The sequence below is a fragment of the Sebastes umbrosus genome, chromosome 18 (genome assembly GCF_015220745.1).
Source record: "Sebastes umbrosus isolate fSebUmb1 chromosome 18, fSebUmb1.pri, whole genome shotgun sequence".
Lineage (NCBI taxonomy): Eukaryota > Metazoa > Chordata > Actinopteri > Perciformes > Sebastidae > Sebastes > Sebastes umbrosus.
In genome coordinates, this window is record NC_051286.1 from 7,297,546 (window position 1) to 7,319,650 (window position 22,105).

Below are 22,105 nucleotides of genomic sequence, written 5' to 3' on the forward strand. Positions count from 1 at the left end.
TATGTTTATTATAAATAGCTACTGGACATATTAAAATATTCCACACAAGCAAAACTTATAAAAAATAAAACAAAACAGGCTCACAAAATAGCCTATGATATTGCTGTGAAAAATAAAGAGTTTGATTTTGGATTTCTTTTTGAAGAACGAACAACTGTGTCTGGCTATTCCTCCTATCTTTATGTTTTTTCTACACAACATTTAATATCCATGACTAAATAAGCAAAAATCAAAGTTTAAGTTAGCAAAAATAAATTAATTAATAAAAGATTTCTGAGTCCAAAACTCAACTACTCTGCTTTATTAAGACTATGTCGGGGTAAGAGAATAACCTACAACTGTTTACTAAAATATAGCGTATAAGTGAGACAAAACAGTACAGAAAAATAATTCTCTTGTGTAAAATATCCAAAAACTGTTTTAATTTTAGCAGGAAGTATTGATAAGGTCAGACCTTATTGCTCATAAAAAGAAGCAGAATGAGAAAACATGTTTTAACAAACAATAAAGAAGTCAGTAAAGGAGAGCAGCGTTTAAAATATTGTGCCGTTTTTATTTTTGTGTAAAAATCACACAGCTGCTAGTTGACTCTGCAGAGATACAGTACATCCATGCAGTTAAACATCTAGGATCCCACAGCCAAGAGAGAAGGAATTAAATAGAATATTCTTTCGCTGTTAGTCAGCAATTAATGCAAATTTACATATGAGTCCAAAAGTGTGTATCATATACAATATACAACACAGATCTGGGAGCAAATAGCATTCAAAATCCCATCAAAGACTTGGTGATTGCTTCTGCCTGCCTGGATTGCCTTTTGGGATTAAGGATGAACGGGGGAGCTATTGTGCTAGCAAACATAAATCAATCCCACATGAAGGTTTTTAATAGGGTTTTAAATGGTATTAGTTCCAGGTCTGGAAACAACACACACACACACACACACACACACACACGCACGCATACACACACACACACACACACACACACACACACACACACACACACACACCAAGTACATCATCGTCCTCAACAGCAGAAAAAAGAAGGCGAGCCTTGCAACGACAAGGAAGAGAGGTCAGTCAGCCACCGTGGAAACCTGAACGCCAGTCTGGGAGTAAGGCTTTAGAAGAAGACAGATTCTTCGCGAACACACAGGAAGCTCCAGGGACAAAACGTTTATAAAAAAATAATTAACCAACCAAGACAAGGATCTTTTCGGGGTACTGGCACAGTTTCCAAGGTTGTACTGAAGAAATAAAACATGAGTGGTTCATTATTTTTTTTTCTTCTTAAAGCATCTTTTTTTTTTTTAAATACATGTGAAAGACAAGACATGCAAACGTTAAAAGAAAGAAGAGGGATGTAACAAATAAAAAATACGCAGACGAAAGGGGGGGGGGATTCAAAGTGCAGTTGGGTCATTCAGGTCTCCCATTCTGTTGACAGATCTCCGTCTGTAGTCAAGCTTCATCTACACCCAGCAAGGGTCACATCTTGCAGATTTAGGGTGAAAGTGACCTGATAAAACACTGATCTGGACTTCCCTCTGGAGCCGGGGAGAAACAAAAAAAAAAGGCATAATGAATCACAAACATACAGTAGATGATGTTCTGGAAGATCTAAGATACAAAAACCAGAGTATACTGCTCACACAGTTGCTACTATCGTAGTACAAACGGCTAAGTATAGTTGGTCTGTGAGGATGTATCGCCCGTACTTGCATAGTGCCGACTGCCCGATTGGAAAAGAGTTTTTGAAACCAATATCAACTCTTATCTGCGCCATCAGTTTAGATCCGTGCACGCGCGTTTGCCGATCGGGAAAATCACAGGAAAAACTTCTCCCCGATCGGCGACGCAATTCTTCATAAACGCCGCCTCCTGCAGTCGAGCAGCTCTTCGAAGCCTTCAAGTGAAATGTCTTGTTTTTTTAACGAAATGGTTTCCCGTCCAGGTGAAGGTAAAAGACGGGAAATAACCGAGTAGAAGAAAAAGAAAGCTGAGATGTTCACGCACAGCTATGTTTGAAAATAAATCAAGACAACACAGCCCAGGTAGAGGTGAGAGAGCAGAGTGATAGTTCAGTCATTTGGCATAAAGTTAAACCATTCAGTCACGTCAAACACTGTGTAACATAAAGAGACATTCACTCAACACACACACACACACACATATGAAGACTTCAAGGGGCAGTAAGAAGAGAGAGGTGGGCTGAATTCATGTCACAGAGGATGAGTCAAAGAAAGTCTTCACCATGATGATTTAGCCATTAAAGACCTCACAAACACATACACACAAAGTCCTGTCCAGAAGCAGCACAGTATGTTTTATGGAGAGACCGGCCACACCAAACTCCAGTCAAAAACAAATCAATTTTACGTTCCTTGCTTACGGGCACACGTAGATTCCTGGTGTAGATTTTCTCATGTTTTCAAAGCCTCTAAGGTGTGTAGTAGCATGTCTCTCTGCAACTTATTTTTTAACAGGTTATGTGAAAATGGCGAGGCAAATGTTCAGTAGAGAGACGTTCTTTGATGATATTTAAAGCAGAAATGCTTTTAGAGCCCTGTTTGTTTTCCACAGTTGTAGTCCAGTTTTGAAGGCAGTAGAAAAGTAGGTACACAAATAAGTGAGAAGACAGTTAAAGGAATAGTTCAACTTTTTCGGGAAATATACTTTCTTTCCTAGAATTAGATTTCAGTAGTTTCAGCGTTTAACTCCCTCTAAACTCAGGAATTGTTGTTTTAACCGTTCTGTTTTTTGTACGTATTAAGCAAACGACAGACAACATGTTATTAAGTGAATTTTACAGTTGCAGGTAGGTGTGGTTTTTCAACTTTGAACAGAGCCAGGCTAGCTGTTTCCCCCTGCTTCCAGTCTTTATGCTAAGCTAAGCTAATCACAGACTCCATCTCTGTACTTAACGCACATGAGTTTGATGGAGATCTTCTCATCTAACGCTAAGAAAGAAAGCAAAGAAGCATATTTCCCAAAAATACTAAACTGCTTCTTTAAATTTGCCTGATTTCTAACAGGAGTTTGGTGTGGCAGAGTCCGTACCCCGAGGGGAGACACATTGGTGCTAGCTTCAAGCAAGTCACGAAACAGGAACACAAATACACAAAACGATCACACATGACAAACACACTCCGCCTTTCTTCTTCAGTCATTCAGAGAGTAACGAGACACCAGCAGTTTGTCTTCAGACGGCACTCGCAGTTGTGGAGCGTCTTGTCCGCCGCTCCGAAACCGTTTCTCAGTCCGCTGTCGTCCTCACGTTCACTTCTCTTTAGAGACAATTGAAAAGTGCCAGTTTGTAAAATCCCCCCCACGCTCCTGTCACCTCCTCCTCTTGGTTAAGACTGTGCTCTCAGGTCCTTCCGGTTTATGATTAATAAGTGTGTTGTTGAGCGTTTTTTAACGGAGCACCCTGCAGCAGGTTGGAGCCTCCAGGGAAAGCCGAGATGGTGGAAGGAGGGAGGGATGGAGGGGGAGTCACACCGAGGGCCACGGCTTCACCACAGCCGAGTTGTCCTCCTCACGTTGGTTAAAGATGAGAGAAAGGTCTGAGCTGCTCCAGCTGCACTTCCAGGGATATCCTCTCTTCAAGCAGGTCCTGGAAAGTGACAAGTTATGAGTGATTCATTATTTTTGCCAGAGTGGAAAAGAGTCAGAAAGAAAACACTTTAATCCCACGTACCTTCAACTGTTGCTGCAGTTCACTGTTAAGTCGTGCCAACACTGTGTTCGTCTCCTTGTTTCTTCTGATTGAAGCTTGAATTGCCTTTTTGTCCTTTCCTATTGACCTGAAAACACACAGATACATACTTTTTTTAAATCAAAATACATACAAAAACGACATTAAACAAGACCTTCCAGTTGTTAACCAATTAATCAAGTGTTCTACCTGGGGATGGAAGGCTGAGTGGCGAGGACAGCAGCTATGACGTTTGATTTCTGCGGACCGTGCTGCTCGTCCTCCGGTCGTAGCTCGTCTTCAGATTTCAACCTTCGGCGCACAGGCTTTGGAGGAGGCGCTAGCGGACCAGACCCAGAACCTTTGGCCTGATGGGAAAACAAAACCAAGAGATAAATCAACAAAAACATGAATTCAATCAGTGGCATAAAAAATTTATTAAAAGTTCTGTCTTTGTGTAGTTTTACTGTTTGCAAGAAAGGAGCTTTGTAATGTTTCTACAAATTAAAAGTCAATAATTATCAAATGTATTTAGAGATGAAACGATAAGGTGATTAACTGAGTAGTCTCTCAACAGAAAACTGATCAGGAACTTTTCTGAAAATCATTTTGAGTCACTTTTCAAGTTAAAATGCTGGTTCTAGCATCTCAAAGTGTCAGAATTTGCTGCTCTTTTTTGTCCTATATGAGAGTGTATTGAATATGTTTCGGGTTTTGTTTTGTTTGTTAATGGGACTAAACAAGCAGTTTGAAGATGTCACATTGGGATTTGGGAAACTAATCAGCATTTTTCACCTTTTTCTGTCATTTATAGACAAAACAATCAATCAACTAATCAAGTAAATGATCGGCAGCTTAATTGATAATGATAATAATAATGGTTAGCAGCAGCCTCTAGTTATCTTGACCTTTGTCATATTAATAAAAATTGTGTACTGGATTGTTGGAAGTATTTGATCATCTACTCAGTTTATATTTGATGGCTTTTTTCATGCTGACTTACGGAGTTGACAGTAGCTGAGGCTCTCTCATCCGCTTGGCCGTCACTCTTGACTGTTCTTAAAGGGCCAGCTCCCTCTGAAGACTTCTCCACCTGTAGACACAAAAACAAACATGACAGCTCAAGTATAGAATTATTGCTCTAACGTCAGTTCTGTTGCATCACGATTCATTATCGTGAAAGAATTGAACACAGACTGGCATGTCAATAAAATGGCAGGTGTCAAAGTGCCTTCACTACAACCTAGAAATAGACACACACACACTCCAGGTAAGAACCTACCTGTCCAGGCTCACTGTGTATATCGGCCTCCGGCAGGCTGGAAGGCTGTTCAGATGCAGCGAAGGCCTGAAACTGACTGAAGTCAGCGAAGTTGGGCTGCTGGGGGATCTGTTGGGGGGAGGTGGTGGTGGTGAGCGCCGCTCCACCACCTGGTGCACCCTCAGCCTCCGCACGATGCCCAGTGTGTGGCGCTGATGACTGGAGGGAGGGAGGAGTCGGGTCAAGATGCAATTGATGCAGGATTTATGATGATGATGTGATGTGCGGTTGGACCTCATGATGTGTAATGTAAAAGGTGAATTATCAGCGTTTTTTACCTGTGTGGGTAGCGGTCGAGGAGGCACAGCCGGCGGGTAAGCTATCGTAGAGGATTGTGGTTGTCCTGCAGCGTTTGCGGCAGCGAAGGTGCGGTTCATGTCGAGAGACGAGGAGCGAGAGTGAGAGGGGTGGGGGCGTGGTGGAGGAGGAGGGGGGGCTACCACCTTCAGAGTCTCTGGAGACGTTCCCGACTGAGACCTGAACACAAGCATTCATGTTTATTGGAATTATGGATAGGATATACATTTTACCCAACCTGTTTATAACATGGTTTATCAGAGCGGATGTGAATCCAAGAGGAAAGATGGGCAAAGATACAGATAAACAGATACAAACCGCAAAGACATGTCCACAGTGCTTGTCCAACAAAAGTAAGAAAACAACGTGAACAAAATTAAATCACGTGATAGCCACTGACCTTTGTCTTGTGATTGGCTCCTGGTCTGAGGTGAAGGAGTCTGAACTGCTGTAACCATCACCTTCATGACAGACAAAGCAAAACATCCCATAAACATTTGGTCAACCTACTGACCTATAATCCAAAACATGTGCAGTTTCCAACACAAACTATAAAAACAGAAATTTATTATATAGAGTCAGATCTGACCTCACAGTGAGCCAAAGACATCAGTTTCAAGAAATTGGAAGACTACAAGTTTGAAAATTAAAAAAATAAATATGGAGTATGAAGTTAGAAAGAAGTGAGACTATCAGGCCTCTGTAGCCTGCTCCTCCTTATTCCTTGAGGCTAGCGGCTCAAGAATACATTAGCTGCGACTTGCATAACACACCTGAACCTCAGACTTGAGTTGTTGGCAGTTGAGTTGTATTGTGGGTAATGTAGGCGCCAGATTTTGACAAGGAAAGACCTTTACACACTGGGGAGTGTGACGAATAAACAACATGAAAATGTGAAATACTCGCCTGCGAATATTATATGTCTAGGGCTTTTATTGTGAAAGGTAAGAATGGAAGGAGTGGATCTGGTCTGCGCTGCCTTCGTTAAGGTTGAAAGGAATAATAAAGTTTGCCGTCTTGGACCGGACTACGGAGCCTCCGTGTTGTTGTTTCATAAATGTATGAGCAACTCAAACCTCTCGCGGAGGGAAAGCTCATAAAAAACAATTACGTCGCTTTTTCGACGTGTAATATTTGCTTTCTGTGTGAAGGTACTCGTAACAAAAAAACTGTTCTAAAAAGTATATTGGCATGCGACTTAATCACATAAAAAAGATGGCAAATGCGTGGAATAAAAAAGATGATATCTCTCGTTCTGCTGCATCTGTTTGATCCATTTTTTTAAACTCTCCATCATGAGTCTGACAATGTTTTAGGAATGCAACGCTAAATCAGTGGAGTACTCTTTTAAACATGGACTCTCCTGCACAACAGCCCATCCTTTACTCACCTACAGTGTTGGCGGCTACAAACTTCAGGGATGTAGGTAAACTGGCTTCTTCGGACAGTTCGGGAGGTTTAGCCAGCAGCGGACTTGTCGGATGGTTGTGGTCTAAAAGGTTTGAGAAATAACAGTGTTGAGTCATTTATACAGGGTGACGACAATAACTGAAAACAGTTAGAAAAGATCTTCAGTAGCAGCTTCACAAACAAAACCACTGTGAGTTTATGAATAAAATCCAGACTGATTCTGTTTAATGACGTTAGTTTCTGTTTACCCATAACAAACAGCAGCCTCTTAGTGTGTCATTACCTCTCCAACACTGCAAACTCAGCCAGGGACACAATGTTCTGGGGCGGTTTTTTACATCTCCAAAATGAGCTGGTATGACGTCTAATGCAAGTTTAATTTCTTTTTCATATTAGCTTTAACGCACACTCATAAGTAATTTAAAGCCCCTCACAATGCCATCCATTAAAAGCTCTTGTTACAATTTTTTTGTCAAGCTTCTCCGACATAGCAACTCAAGCTTGTCAAGCTTGTCCGACATAGCAACAGTAACTAAGGGGGGCGGTCAATTGTAAATTAAGATGTGGACAGTCAGAGGTTGTCTCACCGCTGCCAGTCCTCTTCAGCTCCATCTCCTGCATGTGGATTTTACTGGGCGTCATCCGTATGGGGACCGGATGGACGATGGCTGTGTCCTGAAGGACAGATAAAAGGGACAGGAGGTGAGACAGGCAGATTTATGAGGTTTTACAGAAGGAGATGCGTATCCACAACACTTTACCATCAGTTTACTTTGTCAGGCTTCGCCTCCATCTGTCATTTTGGTTTGATACATAACAGCTTGGGTATCAAATGCAAGCAAAGTGAATATTCGACTTTATAACTGCTTTATAATCACATCGTGTGTTGGGAGTTTTTGCATTGGTGTTGACCCATTTTCAGAGAGAGAAGAGAAGGTATTTTACTTTTTCTGAATATTCTAATTGGAATATCATTGTGGTATAAGAGGTACTGTCTTTTAACTCTCTAATTAAGTAGTTTTACTCAGTACAAGTACTGTACTTAAGTACAAATCTGAGCTATTTGTCCTTTACTTGAGTATTTCCATTTTGTGCTACTTTAAACTTTTACTCCACTTCATTTGGCAGCTTTAGTTACTATATACTTTGCACATTATGATTTTATGATCTTATAAAATGTGTTATAGAGTGAACTACCGAACAGTGTATAAAATAGTTTAAATGATTTCCACTTCGGCAAACTACAACTGTAAAATGTTGCTCACTAATAATTATCCAATGATATAATATATAACTGTATAACATTTGCATGAGCCATTTTTCTGCATTATGAAAACTTTTATTTGAGTACTTTTTTTACTTTTACTCTTACTCAAGACATTTTCAATGCAGATTTAAGTTGTATTAAAGTGTTTTTTATGAAGCAGTTTAGCAAGTTTTACAGAGCTGAATACTTCTTCCACCACTGAGTGAACCTCTGTGTCTTAGTAAAACATCTACCTGTGATATTTCATTAAAAGCAGCTCATTTATTTGCCGTTCCAGAGATTTAAGGGGGATGTTTTACATCATTGTTCAGGTTCCGCTCTGGGACTTTTTTGCTGGGATTTCTGCCCAGAATTTCAGAGCATCCAAAAGCAATCTAAAAAAGATGCACACTCCTGCAATAAGGCAAATTGTGGCAGTCAATACTGCACTTTTTCGCCAGATTAATAGTGCAGAGCTATTCGTTAGCCAATTAAGCAAAATAAATTCTGCCTGAGGGGCAAAAAAAAAGACTCGAACACTTCAACAGTAAATGACAAAGCACCACACGATTTTAAGTACTTAAGGAATTTGACCATATATGGAAAATGTATCTGTCACAATCTGTAAATGCACTACTGATTGGTGGATGTCACTGTAGAAAAAAAAGGTGATGTCCAATAGAAGCTAAGCCAGCCAAATCACAACACACACTGGACGCTGCTGACGCAGCAGACTGAACTTTGAAAGAACATCATGCACAGAGAGAGAGAGACTGAGACAGACAGAGAGAGAGAGATGGAGAGATAAGGTCCTGACACCAGGCCGTTGGTGAGCGTCTGTCGGCCTAGTTTTTGCGGTGTGCGACTTGTGTCTTAGGCTTTTTAGTCGATTCAGCGCGTTGAATCAGTGGCGGAGCTCATCAGTGAGGGAAATCAATCTGATTGTCGTATCATAACAGCTTGCATATCTGCAGTCCTATAGGTTTTCCGGTTTCCCTTTTTGAATGACGAATACAGACTACCACCACCTGCTGGTGTGGAGAGTTATTTCCTGTCACGCAGGCGCCGAACGTACGTGCTGGTTGGCCGTTGGCTGTAGTCTCTGTGGTGTGTTCAAGTGCAACTTTTTGGCCAAGAGACAGAAGACGTTAGAACAGTCTGCCTTTATTGCCGCTTGTTCTTTGTAGGGCTGGGTGATATGGAGAAAATCAAATATCACAATATCTTTTACCAAATACCTCGATATCGATATTGTGACGGTATTATACTGTTGATTATCAGTGCTTTCACTAAATATTTACACAATGAGATTTTGTATATGTAATCATCAGTAATGTGGAAATAATGTCTAAATGGTTAAAGGCAAATATAGAAGAGCTAGAACAGTCTCGTAAGTTCAGAAAATTACATAATTTTACTGTAATGCAGCCGTTTAAACCAGGAAATGTCAACACTTTACGATCTAAAATCTAAGACGATATCTAGTCTCATATCACAATATCGATATAATATCGATATATTGCCCAGCCATAGTTATTTGATGTCGGTTTAGTTTGTCTGGGCCTTAAGACAGAAAGAGAGACCGAAAGAGAGAGAGAGAGAGAGAGAGAGAGACACTGAGAGAGAGACACTGAGAAAGAGACCTCATGGAGATCCAGAGAGGGTTAATGTCTGTGCATTAATGGTGAAACCATGCATACTAAGTGATTGACTTACAGGGTCAGCTGGTGCAATGTTAGAGTCAAATTGGGTCAGAGTTTGTGAGCTGGAGGAGCGCTCGCTAAACGTCTCCCACTGCTGCAGGAGACAGACAGACAGTGAGAAAAAACATGTCAGTCAGCCAGTGCAGTGACATCACACATTTACATCATCAGCGCCTTGAGCCGCTACCGTCATGTGACATCATCAGCCATCGCCAGGCGACGTGGCGATGTGGACATCAGCGGTGGGTATGGAAACAAAACAGACTTTCATACAGAAACAGCAGGCTACCGCCACAGTCCAGGAAGTGAGAGAAGAGGTGCTGAATTATTATCAGTAATTATGTTTGATGATGAAGAGGATGACGAGGCAGTCAAATCATGATGGATGGATGAAGAAAAAAAAGCACCTAATTAACCCGGAGCAATTCATTATGATGAACCAAATGCAAAGACAGCAAAAGCAAAAACAAACATGGAGCTCACAGTATGTGTGAAGATACAAGAAGTAATCGTGTGTGTTGTGTGTGCATGTTGTGAACCTCATTGCTCTGGTTCATCTCCGGCCAGTTCTGGTTCAGTGAAGGCAAGGAGGGAGACTTGCTGGGGGTGACCTCCACAGGGGAGCCCGAGTATCCAACGTCAGCAGCCTGCTCCTGGGCCTCTGGATACCAAAAAATAGACACAGGTTAGCAGCAGTTTTAGTATGAACTTTGCAAACAAAATAGTCTTTCTTTGCTGTTCTGACATTATCCAAAATGATTTAATAAACAAGCTGATTGTTGCGGGCAGCTAATGAGTGCATGGGACGTTAAAAGGGCAGCAGAAACGTACAGTAGCTCCATCATAGCAAGTTAATTTATAGACGATTCAATTTCAGCACACTGCAGTGCTGTAACCTCACAGGTTTTATGAGGCCTGAGGTTGGGAAGTTAGGGGAGGGAGCAACAGAGAGAGAGAGAGAGAGAGAGAGGCTGCGTACCTGCTGAGTCATCCAGGTCAATCAGCTTTGGCATCAGGCTCTCCGGCAGCTTCTCAGGGAGGTCGTAGCCGTTCTTCCTGGCCACAACCAGGTGGAAGGCGGCGCAGAACTCGTCCAGGGTCAGCGCTCCGTCTTTATCGAAGTCTGACAGCTCCCTTCAAAACACACATTAGACGTTAGTGAGTCTGCCGTCCTCACAGACAGCGTCACAATGGCAACTGTGGCTGCAGCAGAGTTTTATCAGCATGGATCAGCTGCCTTTCAATCTGACTTTATCTTCCCCACATGATTCAAAAAGTTTAGTCTGTTATTGCTAGTTCAGATGTCCTGTTCCCACTAGAACTGGACACAACGTTTTGTTATAAACACAGTCACGTTCGCACCAAATGATCCTATGAGAACGTCAACAGAGCAGACAGATGTTTTTTTTAATATGCAGTAATTGACTGAGCAATGATCCAGGAACATTTTGTTTCCCTTTAAAACAATGTCAGCATGGTAGATTGAGGCTCAGACGCTGACGCAAAGTAATTTATCAAGTATAAAAAGACAGAATTTAGCTTTCCACAGATTGTCATTTATCAAAAAAGGCTGATTTTCTACAATTCCTATCACATATTGAACACACTACATTATGCACTGTAAACAAAATAATGGTCATGATTGGTTCCTGCTTAATCCACTGTAGCATTTAAATAAAATAACTTAACGACAGTGCTGATCTACATGGTACATGAAACTAGAAATTTAGTAGTCGATACTAATACCAGGGAAATTCCACGATTCTCAATACCCAATTCAATACCACAATAGAAAAAACAAAATAAAACAATAAAAACTTACAGCTAGTGTTAGGAATTTAAACAGGTCATAATTCCCTCTCTAATATCTATTATATATTGCTGTGAATACACGCCAAAAAAAAGGCAAAAACTACATTTTACAAAATTACATTTGAACACACAATCCTGATAACGTTAGAATTTGCCTTCACCCAATATTTATTTTTACTGAATAGAGCCTGAAGGCATCATAATTATACTCAATGCACAGCGTCTTTTCGGATTTTAGACACCGTTAGTCTCGAGAATTTTGGCATCGACTTGGTACTCGGTTCTCGTGACATCCCTACTCCAGGACAGACAAACACAGCAGAGACGGTGATTGGCCGAACAGTGACAACTCACCAAATATGTGATAACTCTAAAATCGGTAGTTTTGATTTGGTGAAGAACTCTTTTGCTGCTGAACCTGAAAAACACAACGAAACAGATGATTAAAAACAATCCACGTTTTACACACAGTTTTGATTAGTGCGTTTCTGTATTTCCCTACCAGGTATGAAGCCCGTGAGGTCTGGCTGGATGGTTTTGAACTGGTTGATGTAATACTGTCTCTGCTCGTCCGTGATCTTCCACGGATCATCGTAGCCGCTGGACTGTCGCTGGATCTCATTGGTCATTGCTGCTGAGGCCACCGTTCGTATCGTTGTGCTTTCCTACGGGAAACCACATTTACAGAAACATTTAAGGAAACAGCACTAGTTTCAAAAATATATATAATAAGGTACATAATTAAGTAAAACAGGTTAGAATAAAACCTGTATGTATTCAGTTCCTTCAGTAGCTGTATGTACTGTATGCATCTTTACAGTTTGGTCTGTAAACACTTAAAACTGTTACAAATAGTTTTCATAAATGTGGCAAAAGGTTTTACTGTTATTTGACCAAACATTTCACATTATTCTGTGAATTATGACCAGTGGCACAGACAGAAGCCAATCAATGACATTTTGACAAATTTAATAACATCCCTTTGCAGTTTGATCTTTTCCTGAGCAATGTCACACAGAGAAGTTGCTTGCCGAGTTTCAGTCTCTCAGTGCAGGCAGATAAAGTACTGATATAAAATGTTGGCTCATGTTTGTGGTGTTTTAACCGCTGGTGGTTAGTATATCTTGCGCTCTATGTTTGCAATGTCTGATGGCGCCTTTTCATCTGATGAAAGAGGTTGATCATGTTTGCCATCATGAATAAAGCAGCCTGTCACAATATCTCCTTAGTCATTCTCATGATAATCTGTACTGATGACTTGTACTTGTACCTCCTGCCTCAACAATATGTGAGATGTGTGTGATTTCTTTGTCACCGAGGACCACATTTCTGCTGTGTGGCTGTTTGACAGCACTAAGACTTTTTGTTGTATGACCAGTAGTTCAAGTTTATGTATGTGTATTAGGGCAAATAGAGGTGCTGATTTTGTGTTTTATCCAAAATAAATCCCAAACATGTTTTTAGCATCAAGGCCAAAAAGAAAGAATGGGGGTTTGCTTGCCAACTGGAGAATTTTAAGCGAAGTTGCTGCACCAAAAAGTGAGTTGCACAAACTATTATTCATCAGGCAGAATCCGTATGTAACCAGCCCTGGTGTTGGGACGGTGACAGAAGCATAACGCGGCCCTACCTGGACTGACGAGGGATGCATTCCTGGGATGGCGCTGGATGGCGGCGTGTCTGCCGTGAAACTGACCCAACTCTCCTGACCCGGAGGCGGGGGCGAGTGGGACGGCCACATGCCCTCACCGGGCACTGGACCTGGAGGGAGGAGGAGAGGAACGCATACAGTGACATCCTAAACTGCACAAATAAACATACTGCACGTGTTATTAGGAAAGGATTAAGGCTGCAACTATCGACAGATTGATTAAGCGTTGCAGCTCCAGACAGAATTATTTTCATACCATCCTTTTTTGTAATAATCGCCACCCCTTTTTTTGCTGATGAAAGCACGGCACAGGTCATGTGATGCTCCCCTTTGTTCCTCTAATGACTAACTGCTGTAACTGACACTCTCAGCAAACATCATTTATGTACAAGCTGCAAACACCAGGAAGTCACACAAACACAACCAGTAGGCTCCGTGCTGACTCTTTCTGTCAAGTAGAGCTGCAACTAACGATTATTTTCATTGCGGATTAATCTGTTGATTACTTTCTCAATTTATCGATTTGTTTTGTGGTCTATAAAATGTCAGAAAAATGGTGAAAAATTACGATCAGTGTTTCCCAAAGCCCAAGATGACATCCTGAAATGTCTTGTTTTGACTGAACCTCGAGAATTATTCTTTTATTAATTAATTTCTAATTCATCATCACCAACTGCTGACAGGTCAGTGGGCGTTACCTGCTTGTGGTTCTCTGAAATGCGTCCACACAGCTCCAGCTGGAACCACCACCGGCTGTCTGTCTGCGTTCCCTCCACTGGGCTGCCGCTTGTGTTTCCTCCACGAGTGAGGGGAGGTGGGGGGAGACTGGTGAGGGGAGACCACCGGGGACGTCGGTTCAGGCTGGTAACACATATAAATACAAGCAAACACATGAAATATGTATGTAAGTATTCAGTAAACATGTAAACAACTGCAGATTTAATGAGAATCAACATCTTCAGACATCAAATCTTAATTTGAAACAGAAGTTCTGTGTCGCCACTACAGTCTGATAATGGCTGCACATGTTATGGGTATTAACTTTCAGCAGATCCCATCTCAAATACTACAAGATTTCCATCTCGAACAAGCCACATCCGAGCCTGCTTCAAAGCTTTTTATCTGCTCATCACAGATATGGGATGTTCAAACAACCAGCGAATGAACATTTCACAATAGATAGCAAATAGATATGAGGTCTACATAACTGACAGGCAACACACTGCTGGTTTCAGCACAGAAAAAGTCAGCAGCAGAAAACTTCAGAGTGTAATTTCAGCTAGAAGTACTCAAACATGCACAGGAAAAAAACACAGGAAACACAAACATATCTCTAGTAACTGCTGGGTTCAGCAGCTGTAGGAGGAAATCAAATGTGCGTGTGATGTTCCCCAAAAGATAGATAATAGTAACGTCCATTTTTAATGCAGTCATTGCAGGACTACTTGTGGGAAAAGAAGGCATGCTTTAAACATGAACCCAATAACTTAATTTATTATCAGCTGTGGTCTATGCACATATGAATGCATTTTTATTAGGGCTGTCAATCGATGAAAATATTTTATTACGATTAATCACATGATTGAAATCCTGACAGGTACTGCATTTAGAATTAAAAAATATGCTCAAATCATAACATAGCAAACTGCAGCCCAACAGGCAACAACAGCTGTCAGTGTGTCAGTGTGCTGACTTGACTATGACTTGCCCCAAACTGCATGTGATTATCATAAAGTGGGCATGTCTGTAAAGGGGAGACTCGTGGGTACCCATAGAACCCATTTTCATTCACATATCTTGAGGTCAGAGGTCAAGAGAACCCTTTGAAAATGCCCATGATAGTTTTTCCTCGCTAAAATTTAGCATAAGTTTGGAGTGACAAGAAATTAGTGGCATTTAAATGAATTTGCGCTAACGCGTTATTATCACGTTAACTTTGACAGCCCTAATTTTTATACCAAAGAACAGGTAATTATAAGGAAAAGGAACAAAAAGACAGTATTTAAATAAGCGATATGTCTGCATGAGGAGAGTAAAATGACTAACCTGTGGTTCTATGCTGGGTGCCAGTGGCTGGATGACCTCGTGGGCAGGAAGTGAAGTGGATGATGGGGGACCTTTCTTGTTCGGGAGCCCCCTGCCTGGTGGTCTGGGCATCACTGCGGCAGCAGAGGCCGGGTACAACCCCTGACTGTCGGTGTCCTGGTATAGCGCCGCGTGCCTAGCCTCCGCCTCGTTCTTCCCCACCACGAACCTGGGCAGCGGCAGGTCTTTGACTGGTGAGACAGGAATCCATTCACAGGATTAGAAGGAAGATTAGCTTCAAATTGATTTTCAGGTTCTTTAATGCACTAAACTCGAGGACGGAAATCACTCTCTACTGCACTAAACTCATCAGTCTGTGATGTTTAGCGGATTTCATCAGTTACTGATGAGTTTACTTTTTTAGTGCTACTTTCATTCATCCTGCCTCATCGGTTTCTACTTCAGTTACTGACTCCCTACATTTCCCAGAATGCCTAGAGAAGGAGCACAAACTTCTTGCAATCAGCTGTGGTTTATAGGTGTTTGTGAAGAGAATGACAGCTGTATAATAACGAGAACAACCGTATGAAAGCAGAAAAGGTCCGACTGCTTCCTCAAAATAACACATGGACTGAATGCTGATCTATTGAAGCTGCTGTTGCTGCAGCAAACAGTGTGTTTGTCTCCTCTACAGTGGATTTGTACAACGCTGAATGTCAGAACAAAATAGTGATGATGGTAGAAAAATGACAACAAAACTTGACATTTCTAATGTTTCAGACAAGTGTTGTTTTTTTCTGCTTTTAAATTCCTGACACAGGGAGGAAAACAAATGAGGTGTGTGCTGTATTGGATTGTCATAATTAGCTATAATAAGTAGGAGTATAGTTGCCAGATACTACGGCTGCCCTTGACCAAAGAAATTCTTAGTCAAGTAACACTCATACGATTTAGACGACTCATCGATTAGTTGATTTAATCGACAGATCTGTGAAACTGAGTTTAAAGCACCACTTTAAATCTTGTGATTATCAGAGATGTGCTCGAAAGTTTCTTGGAAATAAATCATTCAGCATGAAAAAAGCATAAAATACGACTTATTGACTAAAGATATCTTGGTCGACTAAGACCAAAACAACCAATTAGTTGAATAATCGACTAAGAGGGGGCAGCCCTAGCAGGTACTGAACCCACGGTAGCCTGAACAATACTGGATTTTGAATGCAGATACTGATATTGATATTTGTGAGTTTCAAAAATTTGATAATATATTGGCTGATAGTTTTGTTTTTTTACATAAACACGTAACAAACAACAATCTTGCTGCACATCCCTTACATTTGTGTTTTTTTTAAAGAATTGCAGAGTAATACACTGAGTGGAATATTTTACAGTTGAGAAATTAACTTGTCAGTTTTCTCTGTTGAACAAACTACGTACTGGTGATAAAAAATAACTTTCTATTCAATACCTCAGCATGACCGGGGTGACTTTCTTCTTCTTTCGGCTTTCTAATAGCCCAAAGCAAATTCATATTTTTAATCAAATTCTATCCATGATTTGCATTCAGCCTTTATCATTAAGAGGGAACGTTTTTTCAAGTCCAAACATCCCCAAATCTAATAAACATCACGTCGTACATCATGTCCATTTTGCTTTGAGGAAGTGGCCTCCGTGCTTCCTTATATTTATATCACATTATAAAATCATTTCAGCAATTTCATGTTGCAATATTTCAGGCCAAACAAGTAACTTCATGCAGCGGGCGACTGTGACATCTTCCCTTGTGTGTGTTTTTTTTAAGAGAAGTCAAACCACAGATAAACCTCGAGGGCTTACATTACAGACTCTATAATAGTAAAGATAAATAGAAAGCTAGTAGAAACAGCTCTTATTGCAAAGCACCTGATAACACAAATATTAAGCTCTACTGCCACCGACAGTGCAGAGTGGCTGATCTAAAACGTATCATATCATTTCTTGCATTTTTGTCCAAACTAACCGGTATTTTCCACCTACACACACACAATGAGCATTTTGTGTTCAATGTCCTGCTCAAGGACACTTCGACATGTGGACAGAAGGAGGCAGCTCCTGGGTCACGGGTGCTTCCTGTCCCAAGACCTCCTCAAATTCATTAAGCTATAATTTCTAAACAAGATTTTTTATTAAAAAGCTTTGAGTCCATTGGCACTTGTCCGAGAACCTGGTATGTTTTACACAATGCTACTGAATGGGGAATCTGTTCTTTCTTGTGGGAGGAGGTTCTGAAGAAGGATCAATGGTTAAATTCAAAGGTGGACTCACCCGAGTTGAGGCTTTCCACCCTCAGGGGCAGACCGGACTGGGCAATGGCAATGAGCTTCAGAGCGATGTAGAACTGGCTCCGACCGAAGTGACCCAGCCGAGTGGCTCCACATAGCTCTGTGATCTAAACCCACACACACAAGGACAATGAGGAACAGTCAACAACATTGTATTCATCTGAAACTCTGATATCAACCATTAATACCAAGAGGAGAGAAGCCCAGACTTCCCTCTGACAATTCATAACTTACAGAATGTTACATGCAACAGTTAAACAAGAAAATAAACAATAATTAACATTCATTTTTTGTGCTTTAACAAGAGACTGTTTTCTTATCAGTGGTCACAACAAGCAACACCGTAAACACTTGATATATTGTACCGAAGCTCTCCAAAGACCTACTGACTTAAAGGTGCTAAATGCGAGATTTGGAGCATTTCTATTGCCTCCGCACAGCTCTCAACATGGCAACAGCTGAGCCGGGCGGCTCGCAGCTAACGGCAAAGAACGTATATTGCCAAGAAGTGAAAGTCAATTGTTCGTTCCATTGCATGATCAGTGCCCAGCAGCAAAACTACGCATCCGCCATTTTGGACTGAAAACGCTTATTATATTTATAATATTTCATTGTTTCACTGTTGTCAAGAAAGCACCAGAGTTTTGTCTATTTGCTTCTTTACTCTTTGCTAACGGTGCTAACAGCGCTAACAGTGAAAACAAAGGCTACACTGCGGACAGAGCCAACACTGTTAACCTGGGGGGGAACCAGAGGGAGGGTGCTACCGCTTCCACTACAGTCCGTTATCAGCTGTAACCACCGTATGAGAGCAGTGCAGAGCGGCGGCCATGAGCTAGCCAGTGGGGCACGCTCACATGCACAAACATGCATTAAAAGCATGCACGGCAATGTCAACAAAGCAAAGAGAAGCTCGGATTACAACACACACAGAGGGAGAGAGACTTAATTCTCTACTGAGGTAGACATTACTCCTCTATATCTTTACATAGCAAATAGTTGTTTGCTGCTATATTAATTAATGCTCTGGATATGTATAGAGCACCTTTAATGTGATGTTGTTTACCTGCTTTAAGTCACAAGAAAGGGCACCAGTAACAGTCTAACTTGCTCAGCTTATTGGCAGATGTTCAGTGGGTCTCGCCACTAATAAGCCTGATTATCACATATTTTGTTGTGCTTGACGTCATGCTGAGCAGGCTTTGTCCAGAACGGTAGACAGGGCGGCACGACAGATGCAACAAAAATGTTTTAAATGTGCACAGAAACACATAGGGGAGGATGCATTTCATAGTGTGGTCACATGATAAATATGTGGACAGCAGGAACCTGTGGACGATAAACACCCAGGGAGTTAAACTTCACAACATTAAGATGAGTCCTTCGGCGCTGAGAGCCACCACAGCTGACTGATCCCCTTCTTGCTGACAAAGGACTTATTCTGAGTATGTCCGGATACAAAGCACCAGTCACTTTTCTCCGCCTGTTACAACATGACACTGTGGCTGTGTGCGTATGATTGGCCACCACAGTGTACATTTTGGAAGTAGAGGATTACAACACTGCCTAATTCTTCCACCACACAGCTAGCTCCCCTTGTTGACCTTGAAAAGGATTCTGACTCACAAACTGCAAATATTGGCCTGCTGAGAGAGAGACCTGGAGTCACACGAAAATATATGGAGGTGTACTGGCTGCTCATAAAATCTGTTAACAGAGTGTGGATGGCATCATGGTTGTTTTCTGACCATAACATGAATATAATCTGACAAGTAGCAGATGTATTTGTGTGTTAAAACATATGTACATGGTCTGTGTAAAGACTGGTTGAGTGATACACCATTTATCAATATGTTTTAAATGGGGAATATCAACTTCTGCCCTCCAAATGGCGATTCAGAGTCCCTACATTTAACCGCATCAGGCTAAAGAACGCTTTTGTCCATCAGTCCATCTTGTTGCTAAATAATAATTAATGTGCTGCTAAAGACATGTAAATCCAGAGGACAGATGGTAATTTTGTAATGGGTTATGTATGAATAATTGTGATGTGTTTTGTTTTTTGTCTGATGGGTCTTACTTGTCTGTCTGTCTATGGTAACAGTATGTCTGTTGTATGTGTACTTTTTCCTCAAACTGAGCTGCCTATGGACGCAAAATGAATTTCAGTGCAAACTGACAATAAAGTTGTATCGTATCGTATTTTAGGTGACAACTATTATAAATTACACTGTGACATTGGGGCTGCATTTCCATCATGTCAGCTCAAGCCAGTGGTGATGCAAAAATAACAGATGTTAATGGAGTGAGAGGACAGGAAGGAGTGGGCAGTAATCTGAAGCAAAGGGCTGATGATGAGGACATCATTTGCTATACATTGTGTACATTGGGTGCTGTTCACCCACAAAAAGACACTTGGAGAGAGCAGACATCCAAGCGTCTGTTATATGAATAACATATCAATTTGAGGGGGCAAATGTGCAGCTAAGGTTAATAACTATGTGACTTGGCTGCTCTTGACTCTCTTTGGGCTATAAACTAACATTAGCCAGAAGAAGGTGTGTCTCTGTTGCTGCACAGCATTGCTAACCACCAGAGGCTAATGTGTGGATGGCACGATGGTTGTTGTGACCATAACATGAATATAATCTGACAAGTAGCACATATATTTGTGTATTAAAACATATGTACAAGGTCTGTGTAAAGACTGGTTGAATGATACACCATTCCTAAATCATGTATTTTAGGTGATAACTATTAATTAGCCTCCTAGCTTTACTGGATGACAGGTCAGCTCTGACAAGTTTGCACAAAGGGCAAACTTGCCCCAAAGGGCTGATGATGATGAGGACATCATTCGCTATAACGTTGTGTACATTGGGGTGCTGTTCCAACACATGCCCTCAAAAAGACACTTGCAGACACACAAGCATCTGTTATATGCAGGATGCATAAAACAGATGTTAATGGAGTGAGAGGACAGGAAGGAGTGGGCAGTAATCTGGGCTGATGATGAGGACATTATTTGCTATAACGTTGTGTACATTGGGTGCAACACATGCCCACAAAAAAGACACTTGGAGAGCAGTCATACAAGCATTTGTTACATGAATAACATGTCAATTTGAGGGGCAAATGTTCATGTTGACTTGGCTGCCCACTCTCTTTGGACTATAAGCTAACACTAGCCAGAAGAAGGTGTGTCTCTGTTGCTGCGCAGCATTGCTAACCACCCTAGCTTTACTGGATGACAGGTCAGCTCTGACAAGTTTGCACAAAGGGCAAACTTGCCCCAAAGGGCTGCTGATGATGATGAGGACACAATTTGCTATATTGTGTACATTGGGGTGCTGTTCAACAAAGACACTTGGAGAGCAGACATACAAGCGTCTGTTACATGAATAACATGTCAATTTGAGGGCAAATGTTCAGCTAAGGTTAATAACTATGTGACTTGCTGGCCCAGTCTCTCTTTTGGCTATAAGCTTGACATTAGTCAGAAGAAGGTGTGTCTCTGTTGCTGCGCAGCATTGCTAACCACCCTAGCTTTACTGGATGACAGGTCAGCTCTGACAAGTTTGCACAATATGCATGCTTTTGTTTCTTTGGTACCAGCCTCACTGACGTCTGATGACTTCATAAACTATGCACAACAACGCTACCACTAGCTTACCTGCAGGATAACTTCGCTGGGGAGCTGGGCCGCCCGGAAAAGGTCAAGAACTCTCCCGTTGTGAGCCACTTTCTTGGTGTTGTCCGTGTCGCAGTAGATGAACAAATCAGAGTAGTATTTCTGCTCCACCTCAGTCAGCGTTAGACTCTCCATCGTAGTACAGTAGACCCAATCGACCCCTGAAAACCCAGTATTGATTAGCCTCCTTATAGCCAATAGGCTGGAGAGCAGGAGACTTCAGGAGCTTAGCACTAGCTTAGCATTAACATGAATAATGTTCACATGTGTCTGTAAAAACAAACAAATACTATTTATCTATAATGACAAGTTAATCACCACTCAACTGTTTAAATAAGGAATGTTTTTATACAGTTAATTAGTTAGTTAACTTGTTGTTGGAGAAGCCAAGTAGCCAACAGCTGGCTATGCTAACAGCTAAGCTAACGGCTAAGCTAACAGCTAAGCTAACGGCTAAGCTAACGGCTAAGCTAACAGTCAGTTGGTACTAAGCTAACTAGTGCGTCCACTTTCCTTCAGTTTGGACGTTTATACGGCTTAATATCTCACGTTACGGCACTTCTTCTCCCTTTAACTCCGTTATGGGATGGTAGTAGTGGAAACAGATTCCTCAGCGCGGCCGTTAGAAGTAAAGTTTCATGGTCTCTCTGGTTCCTTCCTCTAGTGATCTTTAGCCGCCATTGCTGCCGCCAGTGTCAAGCTACGAGGAGGTAGTGTGACACTTCCGGTAAGGGGTTTTTCAAATTAAAAGCAGCACCAGTTGACATGGCAATAGTACTACTTAGGTCTGCAAGTCTGGGTCTTTTAACAGTTCCAAAGACTAAGTTGAAAACAAAAGGTGATCGTGCTTTTGCAGTACTGGCTCCTGTGGTGGCAGTTTCTGTTAAAACAAGACACAAACCAACGTAACAACTTGTCCATCCTCA

General features: G+C 41.4%; 1 protein-coding gene across 3 annotated transcripts; it reads right to left on the reverse strand.

The window, feature by feature from the left end:
* Positions 1–1,231: 1,231 nt before the first annotated feature.
* reps1 (RALBP1 associated Eps domain containing 1) lies at positions 1,232–21,910 on the reverse strand. 3 transcript variants are annotated; one of them, XM_037750646.1, is made up of 20 exons: positions 21,506–21,910; positions 21,162–21,340; positions 17,472–17,595; positions 15,186–15,415; positions 13,838–14,000; positions 13,119–13,249; positions 11,991–12,153; positions 11,843–11,906; positions 10,656–10,810; positions 10,216–10,337; positions 9,690–9,770; positions 7,315–7,402; positions 6,708–6,809; positions 5,718–5,778; positions 5,299–5,497; positions 4,982–5,179; positions 4,703–4,792; positions 3,910–4,067; positions 3,703–3,808; positions 1,232–3,618 (listed from the first exon to the last, which is right to left on the reverse strand). In XM_037750646.1, the coding sequence occupies exons 2-20, from the start codon at positions 21,312–21,314 to the stop codon at positions 3,550–3,552; spliced, it is 2,457 nt and encodes an 818-aa protein (XP_037606574.1). In that variant the 5' UTR covers positions 21,315–21,340; positions 21,506–21,910; the 3' UTR covers positions 1,232–3,549. The 3 variants fall into 3 exon arrangements, with proteins under 3 accessions (XP_037606574.1, XP_037606573.1, XP_037606575.1); XM_037750645.1 differs by having other exon boundaries at positions 21,729–21,909; XM_037750647.1 differs by lacking the exon at positions 9,690–9,770 and having other exon boundaries at positions 21,729–21,910.
* Between the last annotated feature and the right edge of the window lie 195 nt (positions 21,911–22,105).

What these genes read in the sequence shown, in the direction of transcription:
- reps1 (XM_037750646.1), bottom strand. Translation starts at nt 21,314, where the DNA reads ATGGAGAGTCTAACGCTGACTGAGGTGGAGCAGAAATACTACTCTGAT. An exon ending in AGATGAACCAGAGCAATGAG is followed by an intron (nt 9,771 to 10,215) that starts GTTCACAACATG and finishes TGTCTCCTGCAG; the next exon opens with CAGTGGGAGACGTTTAGCGA. An exon ending in TACACAGTGAGCCTGGACAG is followed by an intron (nt 4,793 to 4,981) that starts GTAGGTTCTTAC and finishes TTGTGTCTACAG; the next exon opens with GTGGAGAAGTCTTCAGAGGG.